Consider the following 18,794-nt stretch of genomic DNA (forward strand, 5'->3'; position numbering starts at 1 on the left):
TTCTTTTTCTTCCTTTTTTTAATTATTTACAAGTTTATCATTACTTTTTATTTAATAACTAAAAATCTTTCAAATTAAATATTAAAAATTTAATCTAGAATAAAAAACCTAAATATTAAAATTTATTATCCAACAAAAAAACCCTAGTCATCTTCTTCCATCCACCTTCTTACCCTAAATACCAAACCTAACCATCACCGTCGTTTCCCTTTGATCCCTTCAAATCCACCGTCTCCAACCATAAACACACAATCCAGCCGAGCCGAACTCACCTAAAGCCGGTTTATGGCTAGAATTTTTAGCATGCCAGAGAGGAGCGAAGAGTCCTAAACGGAGAACCGCGGCATTTCGAATAAAAAATGCCATAAGATATATATATATATATATATATATATATATATATATATATATGAAAAACTAAAAAATGACATAAGATATAGATTACAAGAAACAGAGAAAAGATTTATAATATTAAACTACAAAAAGGAAGAATCTGAACAGATTACAATACATCAAAGAGTACGAAGTGGGCGAAACTAGCAGCTTTATCTTGCACTGTAACATTATCCTTATTTTATCATAACTCACAAATCTCATTGGGTAAAAATAAGACAGAAAACCCAAAATGAAATGCAATGCTAGAAGTCAGAGCTTATAATTCTTAGGAATTTCCCGTTTCAGTGCCATCAAATTAAAATTAACTTGAAAAAAAACAAACATTGCTTGCAACTGCATAGCACAAACTCGAACCTATCACCAGTATATTGAGTATTTATATGTTTTGCTTGGAATTGATTTATCACCACTAAAATGACAGATATTAGGAGTAAATTTTTTTAAAATCTTGATTGCTGATTGCTGATTGAAAACCTTAGGCAATTCAGTATATTAAAATTGAATGCGAGGTGAAATTCTTTTTCAAAAACCAACAATTCAGTGCTCCAAATCCAATTTCATCCAATTATAAGACATAACAAATACAATGCAATCAATTTTTTTTATTACTAAATGATGGAGATATCTCATATATGTGTTGAGTGATAGTAAATTTAGTGAAAAGTAGTTTTTTAGAAATTACTTTTTAAATTTTTTTATATTTATTTATCATTAAAAAAGTTGGCCAATGAAAAATAATTTCTAATCAAAGAAAAATTTGGTTTGATTCCAAGAAAGTATTTTCCTTTTATTTTGGGCGGAAAATATTTTTTTAGAAATTATACAAATTTTTAAAATATCATGTTATTCGCTGATTATATTAAATTTGGTCCTCAAACTTTTAATTGCTATATATTTTGTTTTGAATCTTTTTTTTTCTCAATCTCACTCTTTAGAATTTGATTTAATTTGATTTTTATATCAACTTTAGTTCTTATTTTTATAATTTTTATTTGCTTTTCTCTTATATTTTTTTAATTGAAATTTTTTATCTATTAAATTTGGTTCTCATTCTTTTTTTTGTTATTTATTTTATTTTAAATAATTTATGATATTGAAATAATTTTTTTATTTCATCATCTTTCAACTTTTTTTATCTGTTATATTTGATCTCCATTATTTTTATTTTTATTTATTTTATTTAAGATAATTTATGAAATTAGTTTTTTTTTTTCAATTTCATTCTCATTCAACTTTTTAATTTGTAAGATTTATTTCTCATTATTTTAATAAACTTGAAAAAAAAATCAATAAGTTATTTTCCAACTCATTTTCTATAATATAGCTAAATAGTAAAAAGTGTTTTCCAACTTATTTTCTATGACACTACCATTAATTAAAAAATAATTCACTTTCTATGAATTTATTTTTCAAGAAAACTATTTTTCAAAGAGAAATCACTTTTTAAACTTCCATGTGTTTGTTTGCTTTTAAAAAAATTGATCAATAAAAAATACTATTCAATTAAAGAAAAATTTGGATTGGTTTCCTGGAAAGTGTTTTACTTTTAGTTTGGGCTGAAAACACTTTCCAGAAGTTGTGAGAAATTTAGAAATATCATATTATTTGCTGATTATATCAAATTTGGTCAAACTTTTGATTGCTATATATTAACTTTTGATTGCTATATATCAATTTCATCATTTAGAATTTGATTTTTATATTAACTTTGGTCCTTATTTTTTATGATTGTTGTTTGCTTTTCTCTTATCATTTTTTATTAAAAAATTTTATCTATTAAATTTGGTCCCCAATCTTTTGATTGCTACTTATTTTATTTGAAATAATTTATGAAATTGTAATTATTATTATTTTAATTTCATCATCTTTTAATTTTTTTTATTTATTAGATTTAATCTCTATTATTTTGATTATTATTTATTTTATTTGAGATAATTTATGAAATTATATTTTTTTTTCAATTTCATTCTCATTCAACCTTTTAATTTGTAAGATTTTCCTCATTATTTTAATAAACTTGAAAAAAATAAAACACTTTTCAATTAAAGAAAAAATTGGTTTGGTTTATCAAGAAAATGTTTTCCTTTTAAAGCTGAAAATATTTTCTAGAAGTTGTGAAAAATTTAGAAATATCATATTATTTGCTAATTATATCAAATTTGATCCTCAAATTTTTTTGATATATATATATATATATATATATATATATATATATATATATTTGAATATTTGTTTTTCAATTTCATCTTTAGAATTTGATTTTTATATTAACTTTGGTTCTTATTTTTATAATTGTTATTTGCTTTTCTCTTATCATTTTTTAATTGAATTTTTTTATCTATTCAATTTTGGTACTCATTCTTTTGATTTCTATTTATTTTATTTGAAATAATTTATGAAATTGTAATTATTATTATTTTAATTTCATCATGTTTAAATTTTTTTATCTGTTAGATTTAATCTCTATTATTTTAATTATTATTTATTTTTTTTGAGATAATTTATGAAATTATATATATATTTTTTAAATTTCATTCTCATTCAACTTTTTAATTTGTAAGATTTTTTTTTATTATTTTAATAAACTTGAAAAAAATAAAATATTAATAAATTATTTGTCAACTTATTTTCTATGACATAACTAAACACTAGAAAGTGTTTTACAACTTGTTTTTATTGTCACTACCAAATATTAGAAAATAAATCACTTTTCAAAAAAAAAAAATTATTTTCTAGCAAATAAATGGAGACCACTCATAGTAATTTTATGTGTGTATGTTTGACCACTCATGTGAATTTTATTTTTTTATTATCAAATTTTTGAGAATATGCTTTTCATATGCATTTTGATAGGAGGAATAGATGATGGAGGTGAATAGCTTAATTACATTTAATCAACCAATATAGATCAATAGCTTTAATCGTAGGTTAGGGTACCAAATTGAAACACTAGTAGTAGTTGGAGGGTCTGTATGTAGTTTAAAACAAGTTATAAACGCATCGTTTTGAACAACGAATTCAAATTCCTCAGCCCGCAAAAAAACACGAGACAGCAACAGAAGCAATTTCCTTTCCTTTCACTATTTTTAAATTTTAATTTTCCCTTCGCGTTTCCAGAAAAGTAAAAGCTCCTCCCTCCAGTCTTGGATCCTAACAATGGATCTTCTCCAAAACTACCAAAACGACGGAGAATTAGACCAAAACCCTAATTCCTCTCCGGATTCATCCCCTCCACGTCTGCTCCCTTCCAAATCCGCCGCTCCCAAAGTCGACGACACCATGCTAGCCCTAACAGTAGCCAATCAAATGCTCTCTAAACCTATCGACCCTGTCCAGCATGTCGTCGCTTTCAACCCTACCTACGACCAGATGTGGGCTCCGGTTTTAGGCCCCGCCCATCCCTACGCCAAGGACGGCATTGCCCAGGGCATGCGCAACCACAAGCTCGGCTTCGTCGAGGACGCCGCCATTGATTCCTTCGTCTTCGACGAGCAGTACAACACTTTCCACAAGTATGGCTACGCGGCTGACCCCTCTGCTTCTGCAGGTAATAATTATATTGGTGATTTGGATGTTTTAGAAAAAAATAATGGGATTTCTGTTTATAATATTCCGCAACATAAACAAAAGAAGCGAAAGATTGAGAAGAAAACGGAAGCTGTTGAGGATGACGATGATGGAATGGACAAGGAAGAGGTTGAGAATCCGGCTACGGATGCGTGGTTGATGAAGAATAGGAAGAGCCCTTGGGCTGGTAAGAAGGAGGGATTACAAACTGAGTTGACTGAAGAGCAGAAAAAATATGCGGAAGAGCACGCGAGGAAGAAGGAGGAGAAAGCTGGTGGTGAAAAAGGTGAGCTTGTTGCTGATAAGACTACTTTTCATGGAAAAGAAGAGAGGGATTATCAAGGGAGGTCGTGGATTGCGCCACCTAAAGATGCTAAAGCTAGTAATGATCATTGTTATATACCCAAGAGATTGGTGCATACATGGAGTGGCCATACTAAAGGAGTTTCTGCTATAAGGTTTTTTCCTAAATATGGCCATTTGATACTTTCTGCGGGTATGGATACGAAGGTGAAGATATGGGACGTGTTTAATTCGGGAAAGTGTATGAGAACTTATATGGGTCATTCTAAGGCTGTCAGGGATATTTCATTTTGTAACGATGGCTCCAAGTTTTTAACTGCTGGTTATGATAAGAATATTAAGTACTGGGACACAGAAACGGGCCAGGTTATCTCTTCGTTTTCGACTGGGAAGATTCCATATGTTGTTAAGCTCAATCCTGATGATGATAAGCAGAATATATTGTTGGCGGGTATGAGTGATAAGAAGATTGTGCAGTGGGATATGAACACAGGGCAGATTACTCAGGAGTATGACCAGCATTTGGGGGCAGTGAATACCATCACATTTGTGGATAATAACAGGAGATTTGTTACTTCAAGTGATGATAAATCACTCCGTGTATGGGAATTTGGGATCCCTGTTGTTATTAAGTATATTAGTGAGCCTCACATGCATTCTATGCCATCGATCTCTCTTCATCCCAGTATGAATTGGCTTGCTGCGCAGAGTTTGGATAACCAGATTCTTATTTATAGTACTAGGGAAAGATTCCAGTTGAATAAGAAGAAGAGGTTCGCTGGTCACATTGTGGCTGGTTATGCTTGTCAAGTGAATTTCTCACCAGATGGAAGATTTGTTATGTCAGGAGATGGTGAGGGTAAATGCTGGTTTTGGGACTGGAAGAGTTGTAAAGTTTTCAGGACCCTCAAATGTCACGAGGGAGTCTGCATTGGGGCTGAGTGGCATCCGCTGGAGCAAAGTAAAGTGGCCACTTGTGGCTGGGATGGATTGATTAAATACTGGTAAGTAATATGTCTCACACAAGCTTAGTACTTAATAATTTTCATGTTTAACGAATCCACGCTTTTTTTTTCAGGCAATATGCCTTGATGTGTTATGTATGCTCAATCTGTGCTGTGAATTCAACATTGTCATGTGCTCCAAAATCAAGCACCTCTTTCCTTCAACAGCTCATCGGATATCTGAATTCTAGATTTTGGTTCTGCATTGCATCATTTAAACCATCCTTTTTGTGCTTAGGCCCACTTTGACATTTTTCAAATTGAGGTTTATTGGAGGAAGATCATTATGTCATATACAAAGAATGCCTGGATGTTCTCCTTCTACCATTTATAGTATTTGCTACAGCATTGTCCTTCTGAAAACTAAACCAGTTTAATGCTGTGAAGATGCTCCATGTTTGGTGGTTGCTTTAGCCATTTTTCAATTATGATGATGTGCAGTCACATTAAACTGGGCATGAATTTGAAGTATCACAACTTGATTTCTATTAAATCTGTTACAGGCATTTTTAATCATTGTAGTAGTGTTTAGAAAGGTTACAATCACTGCTGCATACACACTTGTCAAGCACTGCCACTCCACATATAAATTTGATTATATGATGGATTGGTCATTACATTTGGAAGCTAACGTTCATCTCTTGCTTCTGGCTGCAGGGACTAGTTGCTTTCAGATCTGACTTGGCACATATATCAGTTGAGCAACCCACTTCATACACCCTGCCAGAGAGGGACTACAGATATCCTGCTGAATAGATGAGTGGAAGAACCAAACTAGTTTCTTCTATCCAGAAATTTATGTGCAGCAATTGGTGAGAATTGATTGGGGACCATTGAGAAACTCATCCCAACGTTTGCAAGTTAGTCATTTTCTTACTGATGTAAACTAAATATGTAACTTTCTTAAAAGGTCCTGAGTTTTTTTGGCAGTTCTCACTTAAAGTTTCGACAGTTGGTATATACTGGTATGATCCTATCTAGTTTCAATGAGGCATTATGCATATCGAGCACGGATTTGCGATGATCAGTGCATTAGTTCACTGTTTAGTGATTGCATCTCCCACATTCCTTCTCAAGACCAGTTATTCTACCTGGTCTCGGCCAACATGAGGTTCAACCTTTGACTAGGACAGGCCTAATTTCAGAGCGAACTTGCAGAATTCCGAGTTAGTCCTTGCAAATAACAAGTTTATTTTCTTTAGTAAACACGGGACATTGGATTGTAACAATCTAATTGCATTGGGTTATATACATTACTGATTGTAAATTCTCAGGGGCGTAAAACAAGTTTCTCAATTTTTTCTTTTGATATAATCTGTAGCAAACTCTTACATGCGATGATAGGAACTCGTTTTATCTTATAATGGATACTTGACATGCAAACTTCAAAGGGCAATCTGCTGACATATCACGATTTCAATATTTTGAGATTTGTTGCAGTTCTAAACTTTACAAGGTTTGATAGTAGTGCATAACCCAAAGTGACTGTCATCCCTGGGCTGTTATTGAGTTTAGAACCACGCTATGCTTTAAGGTCGTATTCTATAGATCAGTTTCCAGTCTGTATAGCTTGCATAGCAGCAGCATCTTCCATCAATTTTTTAATGGAACTATTGTTGTTTCTATGATGGATGATCATGTAATCGTTTGAAATTTATTTTATCACATCCATAAATTTGTCGTGTTCTTTGTTCATGTATATCGTTTAGGATGGTAAATTTTGATGCTGCAGCCTGCAGGTTATCTTTCTAGCATTAGATGTCGACAAGCACGAAAACATAAAAATCAGACCATCTGGAACTCGACCTGCAGAGTTATGTATAGATATACAAATACAATTTGAAGACATCGGACTCGTAGATTTTAGCAGCCTTGCTCACATTCCACTGCAGGCAAGAACTAGAAATGAACTATAACATCTGGATTTTACAAGTTAAAACAGTAACTTGGGAATATACAAGTCATATCAGTGGTATTCTCATTCATTATTCTTCTGTATGCTAAAGCTGGGAAAATATAGTTATTATAAAAATGAAAAGGCACCTCAATCAGGGCCAGTCGATATTGTAAAGCTGATTCGGCCACTCCTCCAAGCTCAAACCAACACCCGGTGTGCAAGACGACGGTTCATGAGCAGAAATTTTTAGAATTGCCATTGCAATAAAATCAAATCAATGTAACAGTAGTGCCTTCCCACTTGTGGGCAAAGCCACCATTCTTAGTGCATTCTCTGTCTAAACCCAAGGAAGACAAGAATTATGATGGAATATAATTAGTGTCTGCTGTATGAAACAGGATCCTCATGAAGATACCACCACCTGCAGAGTCTTTCAACTTGTGGCATTCAGTTTCTGTTGAAGGATCTTGTTCAGAAGTCCTGGATTGGCCTTACCTTTTGATAACTTCATCACCTGCAAATGAATCAGCGTTCAGAATTATCCCAATCTACTAAAGCATAATCAGGGGAAAATAAATGACATGAAGGTTCGTCTTATAACTTGTAATGGTTTGTATACCTGGCCAGCAAAAAAGCCTTGTATCTTAGTTTTTCCAGCTCGGTATTGTTCCAACTGCTTTGGGTTCTCTGAAAGCACTTTATCTACCATCTTCTCAATATGAGCAGGATCTACTATCTGTTATATTGAAACATGTGAGAAACCCACCTATTTGAACTAAAATAGTGTTCCCCTCCTGATTTCCATACAACATTTATTCCATATTCAATCACTGAAATTACACTTATCTCACACTGTTAGATGTGTTAAGAAACTGAACCACAGATAAAGCTTGGCTTGGCAGACACCTCCTCCAGCCTTTTCCACAACCATAGAGCACATTGCATTTTCAAGCTAAGCTTCTAAGCTTTGCCAGCACCATGACCAACTCATTAGACAATTGAAGCACAAAGGTAATCGACAATTGAAGCACTAAGGTAATCAATCACACAGCTGAATGATATGTTATTTGTTGGCACCTTTTAAAGAAAGTAAAGGTGGAAACTTTATCAGAAGACTCAACAAACTCAGCTTTTCTTCACGTCTCTGGTTCTCAACACCATGCTAGACCAAGAAGGCTTGTAAGGAAATGACACAATCATGCAGCAGCGCTTCCAATTAATTTGTTTGTTTCTGCCGTTTGGCATAGTAAAGGCAATCACATTTATTTTTTAGCTTACTTGTGCATAAACTCAGGGCATCTACTTCTAAACTAAAAGTTGTTGAACACTTAGTTATTGCTGTGAACATAGTTAAATATGCTGCAGGGGCAAAGTGAGAGACTTGCCTGAACCAATTTTTTTTCTTCTATCAGTCCCTTAACAGTTCCACCTTTGGCTATGAGCTCTAACAGTATCTGCAAATAATAAATGAGGAATTCTCAAAAATTAAGAATTAGTAGTTATTTATGCTTATGCTCAGAGAAGAACCAAAAGTACCAAAATTTTCCTCATTTATTACTCATCAGCACAGAGAAAATAATAGAAAGGCTCCAGATTTTAACCCTGTTAACTCCTGTATAACATAAGGCTGCAGATATAAGCCTGTCTGTGACTGCTGTATAACATGAGGCTGCAGAAATTCTAGCCTTTATCTCTAACTATTAAATGTCTTCAAAATATGTATTCTCTTGTAGAATTCTTGCCTTTACAGGACAATAGCAAAGGATAAAAAAAGAAGGAAAACTGAAATAACGGTTAATCTGCTTTCATGCTAATGATAATGAGGCTTTCGTAATCCACCAAGAAAAAGAAGCAAAATCTTCAAGCTAACGAGGTAGGTAAATTATGTTTTATCCTACTTTGTTTAAAAAACTCAATATTTGTTGCCATTTGCCAAGTGTAAATAACATGCTTAAACCAGGAATACATGAGAAAGATACTGAAAAAAATAAAAAGAACTATCTCGCAGCTAGCAGCAAAGACAACTGATAGTGGCTGAAATGACATTAATTCTTGCAAAGTTAAGGTAACATATCGTATTATGGAGATGAGATGGGGTATTATATCATGATGAAGTCTGTTCGGAACAAAAAGAAGAGGAAAAGGATCCTTATGAAGTTTGAATATGAAATAGCATTGGTAATGGAAACAAACTTTTACCTCTTTCCCAATCTTCCCACAGATAGTCCCACCTTTAATAGAAGCTATAAGCTCAGCCAACTCCTGGGGGTTAAGTTTAATATCATTTATAGATACTTTCTCATTTTTCATATAGGCAACAATATCCCCCATTATCCAGTTGGTAGCCAGCTTCACATCAGCACCCTTGGCAATTGTTGCATCAAAAAATTCAGCGACCTAAAAATTCATCTGGTGAAAGAAAATCCTACATCAGATCATTCCAGCGTGATACCTTTTACAAGAAATGCCTATGATTCAACAAACACATGAATTGAGAACTCAGTGAGTACAATCATTCAGGCTTGCTTTATAGTAAGACAAGAAAATTGTTCAAGGTGAGCTTCGGGGGTCTGGAATTCAATAACCTGAAACTTAACTTGCATAGCAAACCATACATTACTGTTGGTGCATGATGCACTCTTGAGGCTTGTAACACTGCTAGATGCTGGCAAATACCATGAGCTTTCCACATCAGAGTTTTGAGGAAAATTCATTGTAACAAATTTTTAGGGAGGAGATGAAGACACCTTTAAATTGAGAACCCCAGAACATATAATTCCAAGGCTTTCTAACCCAAAGCATATTTTTTCTCAATACTTTTATACCAGATTTCTGCAGTGAAAGTATATAAAATGTGCGTGGTAATGTATTTTTTGGTCTCTGAACAGTTGAAAAACAGATCCTAGAGAATACAGGAGACATTAAAGACCGTGGCAAGGACTTACATTTATGTCATTTGCAAGGAAAAGAACATCCTGCATGCTTAGGCCCATGCTCTCATACCTCCGGCGCTTCATTTCTGGAAGTTCTGGCAGAGAATTTTGAATACTATCAGATACATACTCTTTTTTGACAATAACTTCTGGAAGGTCAGGTTCTGGAAAATATAGATAATCAGAAAGCCCCTCCTTTTTCCTCATTGTAATTGTTTTCTAAACAGAGTAAAAGAGGATATAAGTAACCATTAACGAGTGAGTGAACTACATCTTCTATGTATTGCACTAAAATGAGGGACAGTATCTAGTGTTAACCTGAGCGCCTTCTTCCCAAAGCTGAGTTTCTTGTACAATTGAACTGCCTTGCCCTTGACTGTGCAGAAGCACTTGTCTTGATATCTCAAAATCAATGGCCCTATTAACTGAAGAAAATGAATTTAAATTCTGTCTCAACCTGCCAACACGAAATATAAGAAAATATATGAGCAGCTAAATAATACAAATCACATAAACCATAGTTCTTTCAAATTAGCTAAATAATGCATTTGACAGTACATGTATTCTTTAGAATGAAGTGATAATCACAAGAAAGAAAATGAGCTTAGAAGGGATGAATCTGCTAGTGAAGAGCATGGCAAAAGAAATTCTTGCATTTCCAAGATGGCTGAAGATGTATTCACCCATTTGCAAGCATATGCCATGTCTTTCACTATTCAGTATAACTTCTGTAGATTCAAGTTATCTGTATAATATTATAATGATTCATAGCATTTCACTTCTTGCTTTCTGAGTTCTGAAATACTCCACATACTGAGCCAACTAAATCATGTATTTGAGTTGCTTCAAGCACCAGTTCAAATTACCTTTGTCCCGAACTCTGATTGTCCAATTGGTCGAATCGACACCTTTACATCACAGCGAAGTGAGCCTTCCTGCATATTACCATTTAACTAATTCCCAAGTAGCGGACCACCCTCTGTATTTCAGCTGCATGCTCTGCAGCTTCAATACCATTTCTCATATCAGGTTCAGAAACAATTTCAAGCAAAGGCACCCCTGCTCTATTCAAATCAACCTGCAAAAGACGAGAAACACTTGTCAGGTGCTCAGTCACAGCACAAGTTTAATTATCTACCAATTCTGAAGATTTAGAGGAAAAAAGGTAATGAACTAATAACCCCCTTTCCCCATTATCCATAATGGTCCAATGAACAAAATCACGAGGACAGGAATACGAGGAGCACTTGATACTGATATCACATTCAAGAAAAATGAAACAGAATATCTTCCAAAAGACACAATAAGAATTCAGGAAAACTAGTAAAAACTAAGGAAATAAATAATTTCCTGAGAATAACTCCCATTTCCTGAATAAAGCAGCTTCCCGGCATCCTCTTCCATATGAACTCTTGTAATGCCAAACCTCCTATGCCCACCGCCAAATTCCACAGGAAGATCCAAATCAACATAACCATTGGTTGCGATTGGTATATCAAACTGAGATATTTGGTAACCCTTTGGAAGGTCAGGGTAAAAATACTGTTTCCTATCAAACTTCGAGTTTAAAGACAGCTTGCAATTAAGCGCAAGACCTAATTTCACAGCAGACTCAATGACTTTGGAGTTCAGAACTGGTAAAGCACCTGGCAAACCCATGCAAACAGGGCAGATAGTTGTGTTTGGTTGAGCTCCATAGTTGTATGGACATCCACAAAAGGCTTTGGTTAAAGTGGATAGCTGGACATGGGTTTCTATACCAATGATTGCCTCATAGTCTTTTATAAGTTTATCAATAGTTTTGGTCTGAGTTTGAGTAGAAACTTTGATTTGTGGGTTCTGCTGTTTTTCTTGTGTGGCTGTTTGAGTTTGTGTGACGCTGGTGCTTTTCATCGTGCAATACAAGGCACCATTCTTTCTTCTAAAGAAGGCACTTGGATATAACAATAATGGGACGGTTTGAATGTTTTTTAACAGAGTGGAAACCATAGTTTTTTTTTATTACTAACTCCAAACTCCCTGCAAAATATCAAATAGGTGGTAAGCAAAAGCTACAATGGACAATTCAAAGAGCATTAAAATGTGAGAGCAAGAAACCAAAAAAAAAAGAAAAAGAAAACATAAAACTTCGAACTTTGAACTGAAACTGAAGAGAAGGGCTAAATTGATGAGTACCCAGAAGATAAATTCATGATTAAACCTTAAAAACGAAGGCCATAAATCCTTGTAAAAGGTGAAAGTGAAATCGTAAGTAGAAAAAGGAGTGATTTTGAAAGGTGCCCATGAATTATTTTTGTCAAAAAATAATGAAAATAAGTTAAAGGAACACAAAGAGAAAGACAAAACTTGAAGACGAAACAGATATTACTTGAATGAATGTATAGCAATGGCATTACTAGAAGTGAAAGGAATAATGATCGTTCGTTTAATTACTTTCATCACCTGTTTTCTTCAGTACCGAAGTAATCCAACTACTTGAAGAAAAGCTTTCTTTTTGAAGGAACCAGCAAAAGTCATACTTTAACCAATCATACTTTAAGAAAATGTTTCAAGAAAACAGCAATTAGGTGGGCGTGCCGGAGTGGTTATCGGGCATGACTAGAAATCATGTGGGCTTTGCCCGCGCAGGTTCGAATCCTGCCGCTCACGATTTTTGAATTATATTTTTATCACTGTATTGGTCAGAGCGCGCGCGAATATATTGAACGATCTACAGCCGGAAAAGGTTTCCGATTGTCAGGCAGGTTCTGCCGGTATATATTGACCTAGTCACAAACATAGCTGGAGTTCCAGAAACTTCCAAAATTAGCTTGGAACATCAAAGCACTCCATATTTAGCACATCTCCACAGTGCCCTGTGTTGTTAATCCACAAAATATGAGCTAACAAATAGCAAGGCAGTTTTGGATTAACACAAACCATCCACAATGGCTTTTAATTTGTAAAGCCCATTTTATACCTCTAGTCGTCTAAACCCCGATTGGTAGCTGTTGGTGGCAGTGGCGGTGGTGGCCGTTGGTGGTGATGGGGAGTGAGACCACTGCACGATCAAGGAAAGTAATGGTGGTGGCAGACCCAAGCCGCGAATCAGCAGGTGCGCTTCAATATGCACTTTCCCATGTAGTTGTTGAGAATGATGAGCTCATACTTCTCCATGTCGAAAGTTCATATTCTTGGTGGAACACGTTTTCGTTCAGAAAGATATATAGTCTACCGCCAGGTCCGATGCCCAACTCATCTGAAGGAGGCGGTGGCGTTGGGGAAGGTGACTTTCTTGAAGCAATGCGGCAGGTGTGCCGGATTGCCCAGCCAAAAATCCCTGTTCGCTTAGAAAGGACTCAATTAATGGAGGAGACCAAGGACAAGGCGAATACTATCCTTAACAAAAGCAACCTGTTAAGGGTCGATCTTCTTATTATTGGCCAGAGACGAGGTTTCTCTACTGCAATATTAGGGTGAGATTGACAAGCCATCTTCAAACTTTGCATTACATTACATGTAAATATAGCTAGGAAGATGAAGAAAAAGAAAGAAAGATAAAAAAAAAAAAACCATGGGGAATCCCTAATTCTGCACGAACTCTGTTAATAAACCACATTCACAAACCTAACAAAATCTATCCTGAAGGGCTCAAAACTGCCAAAATCCAAAGCCAGCTAGAATGCAGAAATACCATGTTTCCGATACAATATGCAACTCTTATTCATGGCTGTCTCTATCTGGTCTCCTCTCCTGCTACATTTTCTTTTTAATTCCTGGCCTGTAAACATGCATATGTAGTTACTTGGTAAAGAAGAACATGTTAAATTATGGTCCGCAAACACTCCAAATGAGGTATGGTTCTTAGCATGCCATTCAAAAAGTAAATCCGGGTAGCAGTAAGACAACTAGTCCTGCTCGTGAAGACGATCAAAAATGTTGGAGAGAGGTTGGGCAGGAGAGAGCTTGAAACTCGATCACAGACTCGAAAGATCCTATTAGAAACAGGATATCATTTTGATCTTGTTATCCAGATCTTTTCGGATATGAAGTTCCTAATTCTCTGTTCTTTTTTGTATCTGTAGCACGAGCAGGTATAAACTGTCAGGAGGGTCGGGTACAAAGGGGTTAGATACAGCAGAGTATTTGATTGAGAACAGCAAGTGCACTTGTGTTGCAGTGCAGAAAAGAGGACAGAATGCAGGTTATGTGCTCAATACAAAAACCCACAAAAACTTCTGGCTCCTAGCATGATCATTTTTGGTCAATCTCACAAAATTACTTGAAAATCCTGCAAGCTTCATAGAGATGATCACTTCCGAGGTCAGCTTCCTCTATAGTGATGGCAATTGATTCAAGAAGAAATGCATCGGCCTATCAAGTGACTCCAAACCCATTGCTCCCCTTTAGCCTCGCATGTTTATGACACTCACAGATCAATTTCAGAACTTGAGATTGTTAATCCTTTCATTGCCAGATTGAGTAAAACTTTTTATTCAAGTTTATTCTTTTCTTCTTTTCATTTTATTACTGTTTTCTTCTCTTAATTCTCACAATTTCTAAACATGTGTCTTTCTTTCTGTCACTTCAAATGCTTCGGAAATGTAAATATCCATATGGGGAGAAGATGGCGACCGAAGCCAGATTCTATTTTCTTTTAACTTATTTCTCATGTTCTTTCCTCTAGTCTTTCTGTCAAAATGAGATCAATCGTAGCCAATGAAAAATTCATATTTTTTTAATCGCTCATCAAGGTGGCCTCAACATAATAAAAATGCGACAACAATGACAACCTATAACCTATCGCATGGTATATTACTCGAGTTTGCAAGTGAGCCAGCATATGGAAACATGGGTACGAAAGCTGAAGAGCCCCTGTACGAGGACTTAAATTAGCAAAACCTAGAACCTTAAAGTTCATCGTGCATGGCTTGTTCTACAGGTACTTCCACCTTGGGAACTGCATTGTCCAAGACCTGAGCAACATTAATACCATCTTCAATAACTCTGGGTATAGCATCTTCAACAGCTCTGGCTTTGATGGCTCCTTTTCCGGCCATACCGGCTTTTAAGGCAGCAGTAACCTTTCTCTGCAATGCAAGTACGCCAATGCGCTTGGAAACAACATAAAGAACAGCACATGAAAACAAGAAAAATCCTACTGCCAGTATCACCCTGTCCAGATACAATTAGCATTAGGTTTCGTGAAAGGAGATAATTTCTGATCAAGATGACATAAAAAGCCATTTTCTTTTCTTCTATACCTGTCAAGAACATCCTGACGTTGCATCGTAGAGAGAAGATTGCGAGTTCGCGATAACAATGAGCGATGACCCTTATATTCTGTTTCAGCCTTCCTTAATACTGTTGTTGATTCCTCTGCAAAACCAACCTGAATACATTAGCTAAATTACCCAAAGGTTTCTAAAGGATGTGTACTCTCAAAAGCACAGAACCAGGACATGCCATGCAATAAAGAGCACAAGTTGAAATAAGAAAAATACCAAAGAAACTCCAAAACTGTGTAAAAGTACTACATCATACTAGATTGGGTAGCAAATATAAATGACCAGGTAAAGAATAAAGCTGAAAATTATGTGGCAACAGTTACAGATGGCATGTTGAATTGCAAACCAATGCCAACAGGAAATTGTAGTGTGATGACATCCAGTGATATCAAGAAGCAAGTCTAAAGAGCTAAGACCTTCTGATCAATAACTCAATCTAATACTAGAACCAGTGTGATGATATCCAAACACACAATTGGAGCAAACCATGCTCATTATTCAAAACTTCCAACAAAGTCCAAGTTGTGACCTCAGCAGGTCCACAGGCTTTGATTGTCAAAGATAAATTTCAGCGGGTTGTCTTTGATTTCTAGACTGTTTTCATGGACACAATGTATGAATGAATTGAAACAAATGGTAAAGTTAAGGTTTTGATTTTGTGTATAGAATTCCTGCTTAAGAACTCAATTGTTTATGATACATTACAGCAGAGTGACAGGAAAAGAAAAGGAACCATCGAATCAGCTAATGAAGAGAATAGAGTCAAGTTCCATTTTGAAAAGCTCACTGCAAATTCCAGAAAGCTTTATGAGAAGATGAACCAAAAACTAACATAGTCCATCAAATTGTTTATCATCTTCTATCTGGAATCAACTTTATAAAAATATCATCTTATAAAAAACTCACAAAATTTCACTTGCACGTAATTTATAAAACAGGAAAAGAAGATGAAATGCAATAATAATTGCTTGGAAATTAAAATCAGCCAATCTTGAACTATTAGTGAACACGAAACAGACAAAAATTAACAGGATAACAACAAATAATGACATGTGTTGAAAGGAATAATGAGCGAAGGAGGATTCTCGCAATGTCATTATGATGGAGGAAGGAAAAAAAAACTGAAATGCTTTCAATATGCACAAACAAAAAACACGTACCAAAAGTCATGAGAGTGCCAGTACTTCTTTCAACCTCCTGCAAACCCAGGGTAAGAAAAAGAAATTAACAACAAAAAGAAATTAAGAAAAAAAAAAAAGGGAAAAAAGACAGCGCAATGACTAACCTGAACCATTAGCTGACGAGTTCTGCGAAGGCTCTCCGTGATGCTTTCTGCAGCGGATGTCATCCCAGCCTTTGTCCTGATACAAAGCAACAAATCACGCAGCGAGTGTTAACAAAACCACATAAAAGAAGAGTAACAAGTTGCCCATTTTCTTTAAGCAGTGCATGATATAATTTACTCCTTAAATCTATAAAGAAAACAATGGATCGTTACAATATTCTGATTGAAGGTAAAAAGAAGAAGACATACTGCAAATTTCGCCTGCGAATAGTGGACTCTTCTCCACCACCAAGAAGAAGCTCTCTCTGCAATGATTAATGAGTATAATTTACAACAAAACACAATCAGATTTTTAAAACAGAACAAATAAAATAGAAAGAGAGAAGTACCTCTTGTTGAGCAGCTTTTCTCATGTTAGCCTTGGCTTGCAAATTAGCATTTCTCAAACTCGCCCGCAAACTAATTCCAAATACACACAAATTAGTGTTTATTAAGAAGATAATTAAGGGAGAGAGAGAAAAGAAAAAGATTTACTCATGGTAAAGCTGTTTCCAGGAATCAAGTAATTGGAGGGCGGATTTGAGTTGATCATCGGTAGGCAATTGCGGAGCAAGGAGATCGAGCTGGAACTGCAAGGATTGAAGCAAAGCTAAACAATCTTGTGCCAAGCCATTCAATCTCGGAAGAGAAACAGAAGAAGAAGATTTGGCGTCGTAATCTTGAATTGCTTTCATGTGTTGTTGTGCTTTAGAATACGTCTCTTCCCATTCTTTCTTCACCTTCTCCACTGCCTCCACTACCTCATCCATATCGCCCTCGTCCTCGTCCGCCTCCCAGGAAAGATGTTTCTTCTACTCCTAATCCACAACCGCTACCGCTAGGTGTGATCTCTGCCTGGAGACCAAAATAAAATAAAATAAAAGAATGAAGAGATAAAACTGTAATTTTCTTAAGGTTGTATTTGGTCAGCAGTTAAAAAGTTAAAAAAAATAAAAATAAAAAATTGAGGTAGCGTGCGTATCCAGTAAAACTAAGAAAAACACCAATCAAACATACTTTAAAAAGCACTCCGAAGTAATTCTAAACGTATTCCCATACATCGAAGTGTTCAAAGAGAACTGTAAAGGTGTAAGAAAATGGATAGAGGATACTCTGGGTATGTAAAAATTCTATGGAATAAGTAGGATTAAATAAATATAATTGAAAAACAATAAATTGAAGGGATAATTAGACTTTCAATAAAGACTCAAAAACTCAATGAAATAAACAATGAAGACTCGACTACTTAAATTAAAATCACATATTCTCGTTTGTTGAAAAATAATTTTTTGAAAATAATTTTTTAAACCTTTTTATATTTATTTATTATTAGAAAAATTAGTTAATAAAAAATATTTTTTAATCAAAAAAAATTAGCTTGATTTTTAGAAAAGATTTTTTCTTTTATTTTGGACGGCAAACACTTTTTAAAAGTTATGAAAAAATTAAAAATATCATATTATTTATTGATTATAATAAATTTGGTTCTTAAACTTTTGATTGCTATATATTTTATTTTGAATCTTTTTGTTTTTAATTTCACCCATTAAAATTTAATTTAATTTAATTTTTATATTAATTTTGATCCTTATTTTTATGATTGTTATTTTTTTTCTTATTATTTTTTAATTAAATTTTTTTACCTATCAAATTTAGTATTTATTCTTTTGATTGTTATTTTATTTAAAATAATTTATAAAATTATAATTATAATTATTTTAATTTTATTATTTTTAATTTTTTTATCTGTTAAATTTAATCTCTATTATTTTTATTTTTATTTATTTTATTTCAAATAATTTATAAAATTAAATTATTATTTTTTTAATTTTATTTTCATATTTATTCCTTATTATTTTAATAAACTTAAAAAAAATATTAATAAATTATTTTTTAGCTCAACATAACCAAACACTAGAAAGTATTTTTTAATTTATTTTTTATAACACTATCCAACATTAAAAATAATTTATTTTTTTAAAATTTATTTTTTAAAAAATAACAATTTTCAGCAAACAAACAAATCTACATCTTCAATGTTATTAATCTTCAATGATATTAAGAAGAGGGCTGTGATTGCTCGGCCAAATGGAACTGATTTTT

General features: G+C 34.2%; 3 protein-coding genes, 1 non-coding gene and 1 pseudogene across 7 annotated transcripts; 3 read left to right on the forward strand and 2 right to left on the reverse strand.

The window, feature by feature from the left end:
* Positions 1-3,437: 3,437 nt before the first annotated feature.
* On the forward strand, positions 3,438-8,571 carry LOC118048928 (uncharacterized). 4 transcript variants are annotated; one of them, XR_012170956.1, is made up of 4 exons: positions 3,438-5,270; positions 5,928-6,130; positions 7,003-7,162; positions 7,566-8,571. XR_012170956.1 is itself a non-coding variant. In XM_035058776.2 (2 exons), the coding sequence occupies exons 1-2, from the start codon at positions 3,553-3,555 to the stop codon at positions 5,932-5,934; spliced, it is 1,725 nt and encodes a 574-aa protein (XP_034914667.1). In that variant the 5' UTR covers positions 3,438-3,552; the 3' UTR covers positions 5,935-6,991. The 4 variants fall into 4 exon arrangements, 2 of the variants coding, with proteins under 2 accessions (XP_034914667.1, XP_034914668.1); XR_012170957.1 differs by lacking the exon at positions 7,003-7,162; XM_035058776.2 differs by lacking the exons at positions 7,003-7,162; positions 7,566-8,571 and having other exon boundaries at positions 5,928-6,991.
* Positions 7,109-12,923, reverse strand: LOC118048929 (glutamyl-tRNA(Gln) amidotransferase subunit B, chloroplastic/mitochondrial-like; annotated as a pseudogene).
* Positions 12,668-12,749, forward strand: TRNAS-AGA (transfer RNA serine (anticodon AGA)). The gene has a single exon. It is a non-coding gene; the product is annotated as a tRNA-Ser (tRNA).
* Positions 12,906-14,509, forward strand: LOC118048933 (uncharacterized). The gene is made up of 2 exons (XM_073411889.1): positions 12,906-13,555; positions 14,174-14,509. The coding sequence occupies exons 1-2, from the start codon at positions 13,125-13,127 to the stop codon at positions 14,331-14,333; spliced, it is 591 nt and encodes a 196-aa protein (XP_073267990.1). The 5' UTR covers positions 12,906-13,124; the 3' UTR covers positions 14,334-14,509.
* A 283-nt stretch (positions 14,510-14,792) lies between these two features.
* LOC118048932 (uncharacterized) lies at positions 14,793-17,546 on the reverse strand. Its single transcript, XM_035058781.1, has 7 exons — positions 17,187-17,546; positions 17,042-17,111; positions 16,902-16,957; positions 16,653-16,728; positions 16,528-16,564; positions 15,344-15,458; positions 14,793-15,254 (listed from the first exon to the last, which is right to left on the reverse strand). The coding sequence occupies exons 1-7, from the start codon at positions 17,459-17,461 to the stop codon at positions 14,990-14,992; spliced, it is 894 nt and encodes a 297-aa protein (XP_034914672.1). The 5' UTR covers positions 17,462-17,546; the 3' UTR covers positions 14,793-14,989.
* Positions 17,547-18,794: the final 1,248 nt, after the last annotated feature.

The sequence above is a fragment of the Populus alba genome, chromosome 10 (genome assembly GCF_005239225.2).
Source record: "Populus alba chromosome 10, ASM523922v2, whole genome shotgun sequence".
Classification (NCBI taxonomy): domain Eukaryota; kingdom Viridiplantae; phylum Streptophyta; class Magnoliopsida; order Malpighiales; family Salicaceae; genus Populus; species Populus alba.